This window comes from Papaver somniferum, chromosome 9 (assembly GCF_003573695.1).
Source record: "Papaver somniferum cultivar HN1 chromosome 9, ASM357369v1, whole genome shotgun sequence".
Classification (NCBI taxonomy): Eukaryota; Viridiplantae; Streptophyta; class Magnoliopsida; order Ranunculales; family Papaveraceae; genus Papaver; species Papaver somniferum.
In genome coordinates, this window is record NC_039366.1 from 44,267,428 (window position 1) to 44,274,716 (window position 7,289).

The 7,289-nt window shown below is 38.1% G+C and overlaps 1 protein-coding gene across 1 annotated transcript; it reads right to left on the bottom strand.

Moving 5' to 3' along the window:
• Positions 1-4,300: 4,300 nt before the first annotated feature.
• LOC113311893 lies at positions 4,301-6,045 on the bottom strand. The gene is made up of 3 exons (XM_026560683.1): positions 5,778-6,045; positions 4,776-5,431; positions 4,301-4,480 (listed from the first exon to the last, which is right to left on the bottom strand). Exons 1-3 carry the CDS (start codon positions 6,043-6,045, stop codon positions 4,301-4,303), a joined length of 1,104 nt encoding a protein of 367 aa, XP_026416468.1.
• Between the last annotated feature and the right edge of the window lie 1,244 nt (positions 6,046-7,289).

Consider the following 7,289-nt stretch of genomic DNA (forward strand, 5'->3'; position numbering starts at 1 on the left):
CATGGACGGGACGGTTCCTGTGCATCCCTAACTGAGCTAGGCAAAAATCCGTACCGTCCCATCCCATGTGCAGCCCTAAATCTATTTATCATGAAAAATTTTGGTTTTCTCCTTGTAAATTTTTACACTATGGTAAGAATCATTACGAATTTATTCTAATTCATTGAGTTGCAATCTACGTTGATCACCAACTGTAGATAGGTCAAAGTTTTGTTGTTTAATGGCCCAATAAGCTCGGTGTTCTAATTCTACATGCAAGTGGCAGGTTTTATCGAAGACAAGTATGTACAGAGACATCCCTAGTGGAGTCTTAAAAGCGGTTCGGTAATTTCACAAAGCTTCTACTAAGACCAAAGACCAATCCTTTCGGGCAGGGTTTACGGTCTTCTCTAAAATCTGTTTAATCTTCCTATTAGACACTTCTACTTGGCCACAAGTTTGTGGGTGGTAAGGTTTAGAAACCTTATGAGTAATGGAGTATTTCTTCATGAGCGTCTCGAAAGACCGGTTACAAAAATGGGAACCTCCATCACTAATGATTGCTCTAGGCATACCAAATCGAGAGAAAATATTGTCTCTAACAAACTTGATCACAACGTGGCGATCATTTGTCTTGGTAGTTATTGCTTCAACCCACTTAGATACATAGTCAACAGTTAATAAGATGTAAAATTTTCCATAGGAATTGACAAAAGGACCCATACAATATATACCCCACACATCAAATATTTTTATTATCAGTATAGGACTAAGTGGCATCATACTACGTCGGGTCAACTTCCGTAGCTTCTGACATCTCTCACAACTTCGACAAAATATGTGGGAGTCCTTAAACAAAGTTGGCCAATAAAGACCAGATTGCAAAACCTTCGCAACTATTTTCTTAGAACTAAAGTGACCCCACAAGTGATGTGTTTTCAAAGTTGTTGTAGATAGTGATAAAAGGGTTGTTTTAAGACTTGTGAAGGCAATGAATTTTAGACTTGATAAAAATTTAAAAACAAAGAAAACTTATTACAAAATTGACTTATTAGAAAACAACCAAGACACTGATTTCACTATTACACATGAATAAATTATGGTAAACAATGCAAAACTCTAATTATCTTTTAAGACTCTTATTTCTTAATTCACAAATAATCTCGAAAATTCTCAAAAATTAATTGTATCCCTAAGCATAGATTATCTAACCAAAGCATAACTTATCTAATTGAATCACAACTAATGAAGAAAATTTTTGCAAATAATTAAAAACTCTGCAAAAGCAGTGATTGAGTGAATTATAAATTATAAATTAGAGGAAATAAATGATTACCAATTATTCATGCGTAAACAGCTTCCTCACTGCCTTGGTTGTGGGAGAAATTAGCCTCTCATCATGTTGGAAACACGCTCAAAAGTTGATTTCATTTATGCTCAAAGATGGGTTTACAAATGATGAAAAGGGAGATATAATTCAAAACCGGGTTTGTAACAATTATATTTGTTACAAACCAGAGAACTACGACCCTCGGCTGTTACTGTAACAAATAAGACTGTCCTGCGGCAGTCGCTGAAACTGTAGCTCAAAAGACTGTTCTGTAACAGTCGCAATCATTGTAGCATAAACGACACAAGGGTGTGCTCTTATGTTCTTCGTGTTCTTCAGCAGCAACAGAAAAATGGCAGCTCTGTAACTTGATTTTTTTCGACTTTCTGGTGCTCTAAAACTCTCCCAAACTCTCCATACCTTATATGATACCTCAAGACCCTTTTTATACAACTACAACACAAGAAATATCCTCCATAACTCGAGATAATCCTCTCTTTACTCGGGTGATAAAAAATATTTTCGGGAAGATTTTCTTCCCTGTTTTATGATTTTCACGCGTTCTCAGCTGTGTTTCTTTCCTTTTATACCTTCTTCACGCTCCAGAATATTGATTAAGTCTTCCAATCACGAGCAGTGCACGTTTAAACTCGTGTAAGTTTGTGTTTATCCTCCAACTCACTGTTTGGATTAAACCAAGTTATCCAGCCAAATTTGATCGAAACAAACACCCATACCAGCTTTTCTATGACATATCACATCTACCCATGAAGTTTCAGCGATTGAATCGCACAAAAACTCCTCCGAAATCCGATCGAAAAATCTGCCTGTGAAAAGAAATATTTTCCCGCCAAAATATTTTTTTTTGAATTTGTGAAGAAGGTCACCCCTTATCCAGTGGACGCCCCTTATCCGTTGCTGGAGTCTGAATAACACATGTCCTTTGGGGTGCCTTAAGTAATTTTCTGGGGTGTTTCCAGCATTTTTTCTGGGTTCCTCCGGCGCATTTCTGGGGTGTTTTTAGTCTCTATCCTGGGGTGTAAAACACCACTTTTCGAGCCAATTTCGCCGCAAGAGCTTATTTTTCCAAAAACATCTACAAAAACATAAAATAAAACAATAAGTATTTAATCGAGTCTAACAATACAGAACATTGAGAACAAAATAGATACATAAATGCGTCTATCAACAAGCTCCAGAATGACAAAAAGTCAGAACACTAGAGATTTCGTTGTCAAGTATACAACGACATATGATATGATCAAAGCAATATTTGAATAACTACGAATCATCCCAGAAAAAGTATTTAACCTCAAACAAGAATTTAGCTCTATCATGTTTATACCAATGGTCGGGCATTTGACCAGTTACCAAATAATTGACAATGCCAACAAACCAGGGTAACAAAGAGATAGAAAATAATTATTCATCGGGGAACGTGTCAAGGATCGGTTTCTCGTCATCTCTAGTCTTATCAAGGATACGGGATAAATGGTCAGATACTACATTTTCAGACCCTTTCTTATCACGAATATCTAAAGTAAATTCTTGGAATAACAATACCCATCTGATCACCCGAGATTTTGAGTCCTTCTTTGAAAGGAGATATTTGAGTGCGACATGATCAGAATAGACTATGACCTTAGACCCTAGGAGATATGATCTAAATTTCTCCAAAGAAAAATGATGGCTAAAATTTCTTTCTCAGTAGTAGTGTAGTTCAATTGGGCATCGTTTAGGGTCATACTAGCATAATAAATTACACTAGGTGCTTTATCACGTTGTTGGCTAAGGACATCACCAACCGCATAATCTGACGCATCACACATGAGTTCAAATGGGAGGTTCCAACCAGGTGGTTGGATGATAGGGGCAAAAGTCAACAATGATTTAAGCTTCTCAAAAGCCTCAAAACAAGCTTCACAAACACAAATGCAGTATCTTTAGCAAGTAGGTTCGATAGGGTTAGCAATCTTGTTAAAGTCTTTGATGAAACGACAATAAAATCCAACATGGCCAAGGAAATATCTAACATCATTTACATTCTTAGGTGGTCTTAATTTTGAAATTAGTCCAACCTTGACTTTATAAACTTCTATTTCCTTAGAGGACACTACATGTCCTAACATTATTCCAGATTTCTCCATAAAATGACACTTTTCCCAATTAAGGACTAATTTTTTTTCTTTACAATGTTCTAGACTAGTGAAAGGTGGTGCAAGCATTCATCGAAAGAGGATCAAAAAACCGAAAAATCGCCCATAAAGACCTTGAGAAATCGCTCAACCATGTCTGAAAAGATACTTAGCATGCAACGTTGGAATGTTGCGGGTGCATTACACAACCCGAAAGGCATACGCCTGTAAGAAAAAGTACCAAATGGACATGTGAAGGTTGTTTTCTTTTGGTCATCCGAGGCTATAGGGATTTGGTTATAACCAGAATATCCATCTAGGAAAAAATAATGTTTGTGGACAGCCAATCTTTCTAACATCTGGTCGATGAATGGTAAAGGAAAGTGGTCTTTCCTAGGGGTCGAGTAAGCTTACAATAGTCTATACATACTATACACCCGGTGGTAACACGAGTAGGGATCAATTCATTGTTCTCATTCGCAACTACTGTAATCCCAGTCTTCTTTGGGAAAACCTTGACAGGACTGACCCATTTACTATCAGAGATGCAGGTATATGATACCCGTATCTAGTAACCTGAGCACTTCTGTGCGAACAACTTCCTTCATATTAGGATTCAAACGTCTCTGCATTTCTCTTGAGGTTTTGACACCTTCTTCTAGGTGGATGTGGTACACACAATCAGCAGGACTGATTCCTTTCAAATATGCTATAGTCCACCCTATTGCAGTTTTGTGCTCACGGAGAACAATAACTAGTCTACTTTCCTGATCGGGCTCTAAGTCAGAGGAAATTATGGTAGGAAGAGTATTTTCACTACCAATAAATACATATTTCAGTGTATTTGGTAGCGGCTTTAACTCAAGGTGGGTTCCTTAACTGATGATGAGAGGGGTTTATCTATGGTCGGCGGAAGAGGTTCTGTTTTACGTTTCCATTTTCCATAATTCATTACTGGCGCAGAATCTAACAACGCATTAACTTCTTCAAAATGACTATCCTCAACATAGTAGGCTCCAAAGTGGGCCAAGCAGGTCTTTAAAGAATACCTAACACTATTAGTAGTAAAGGTATTCTCAACTAGAGAATCAAGCATTCATATAGACTCGCCATGGTCAGGGTCGGGGTGGGGCTCGTAATGCCTTAAAAACGTTCACCGAGATTTTCTGATTCCAAAAGGAAAATTCCACTAGGCCATTTTGGTAGTGTATGATTGCATTCGCAGTAGCTAAAAAGGGACGACCTAGGATGATTGGGATATTTATGTCTTGACTAGAGACAAGTTGAGTGTTTAAAATCGCAAAGTCAACTGGATGGATAAAGTTTTCTACCTGAACCAAAACGTCTTCAACAATTCCATGTAGGATTTTGACTGACCTATCGTATAGTTGTAGTGTTATCCTAGTTGGTTTCATCTCGCCTAGTCCAAGTTGTTCATATACCGAGAACGGTAATAGATTCACACTAGCCCCAAGATCTAAGAAAGCATTCTCTATCGTTTGTTTACCTATGACACATGTGACAGTAGGACACCCAGGATCTTTAAATTTGACTGGGTACTTTTGTGAGATAATGAAACTAACTTGTTGGGTCAAAAATGCCTTTTTATGGACACTCATTTCTTTCTTCACGGTGCACATCTTTTTTAGGAACTTGGACATAGCCGGTACATGTTTAATTGCATCTAAAAGGGGCAGGTTGATCTTAACTTTCTTAAAGATGTCTAGGATTTCAGCATATGTACTAGTCTTTTTCTTAGCGAGCCTCTGAGGAAATGATGCAGGTGTTGTGTACACCATCTTAGGGATATCCTCACTTGGACTCGTAGCACTTTCAAGACCATTGGGATCTTTAAACGAAGTTTGGTCAACTTCAGTCTCTTTTTCAGCTGGATTACTATCCTTAGGTGGTTCTACCGAGTTCTCTAAAGTTTTACCACTCCTAAGGGTGATAACTGCTTTGACATGTTCGTTGTGGTTAGAACTACCTGATTCATTAACCTAGTTAACTCCTTTTAGATTTGGAGTCGGTTGGCTAGGAAATCTCTCATTCTCCCTATCATTTAACCTGTTGGACAGTTGACTTATTTGAGCCTCTAAGTTGCTAATAGCTTGGTCATTATTTTGTTGGTAACGTTGACTCGTCAAGACAAATTCATCGAACTTCTGACCAAAGTTATCAAACCTCTGACTTAAAAGGTTAATATTTTGGGTAGCCTCGGCATTGTTTATCACACTACGTTCAATAAAGAGCGTTAGAATTTCCTCTAGAGATGACACATTTCTTATCAACTGGGCTCGGTTCTTGGACTTGAGCTTGGTTCCTAGAAAAACATGGTGGTGGGTTGTTATATGGACCACCTAGATGGTTATCTTTAGACCACGAGAAATTTGGGTTATGTCTCCAACCAGGGTTATAGGTATTAAAGTATGGGTCAAACTTGGGTCGACCCTCATATTTAGAGTTCATACCACCATGTAGGACACTAACCTGGTCACGTGTAGTTTCACTAGGGTAAAACATGGGGCAGTGAGGTCCAATATGACTTTGATCACCACAAATGGTACACGGATAGGTTATGGGCTCACTGCTACAACTCATAGTCTGGTTGGATCTTCTCTAAGGCCTCTAGACGCCTAAAGATATACGACCCATTATCAACTCTATTGATCCTATAGATAAGGTTCCTAGTTATTTGGGCTCCCTCATTGAATCCCATTGTCTAGTCTTTTCAGCTAGCTCGACAAACTCGTCAAAACATACACTTGGGTCCTGATGGGTAAATTCTCCATCACTCATTGTTTCTACCTTCATTCGGGTTTCACTATCTAGGCCCTCCTATAAAATTTGGCCACGTGGGCTTTATCAAAGCCGTGATGTGTGCATTGGTATAACAATTCATTAAAACTTTCTACATAATCGTGTAGGTGTTCACCTAATTTTTGCTTAAAGGTTTGAATAGACTGTGGAACAACAACAGTCTTATAGTGTGGGTAGAACTTCTTAACAAAGGCTTATACAAGGTCATCCCAAGTGGTGACTGTATTAAAAGGAATTAAATTATACCACTCATTAGCTCTCTCTTCTAGGGAGAAAGGAAACGAACGCAACCTAAGCACATCTTTAGAGACATTCGTGTAACTCATCATGTCACAGATCATTTCAAAGTCTCTTACGTGGGTATACGAGTTTTCAAATTCTCTATCGCCCAAAATTTTCGAAGCATGCTAATTTTTCCAGGTTTAATGTCAAATTTGACAGTAGTGGAAGGTAAAACTACCCATGGGTCACGTATCACTCTGGAAGGGTTCATCCCATCTCTAAGGTTCACGTTTACCGGGACCTCATCATCATTAACCATGTGGACAAAGACAGATGTACCACCTAAATCCGTGTAACGGGTCGGACTCAAATCAAATAAGTGGTTCTCTTCAAGTCTATCTCCTACACGTTTCCAACGGCGCATACACAAGCAAGAATACTAGTGTTCAACAAGAAAATCGTGCATATGCAAATGCTGGGGGTTCACTAATTCAGGTAATCTTGGGTTACCTATAGCAAAATATACCGACAATCAAAGACTGGTCATAGGTACAAGGCTGAGGTTTGTGGTGTTTCGGGGGGTTAATGCCCAGAGGGTTCACCATACTAAACCGCATATTTTCCTAGAATCGGTGTCAGGCGAGAAAAAAATGCAATTGGTGTGTGCACGTGTTTTTGTAAAAAATAAATCAATTAAAGAATAAAATAAATATATACATAGGAAAATAAAATCTAAAATAAATATAAATTGATTCTGAACTCCAAAAAAATAATGAAATAATTAATAAAAATATTTGAGTTTT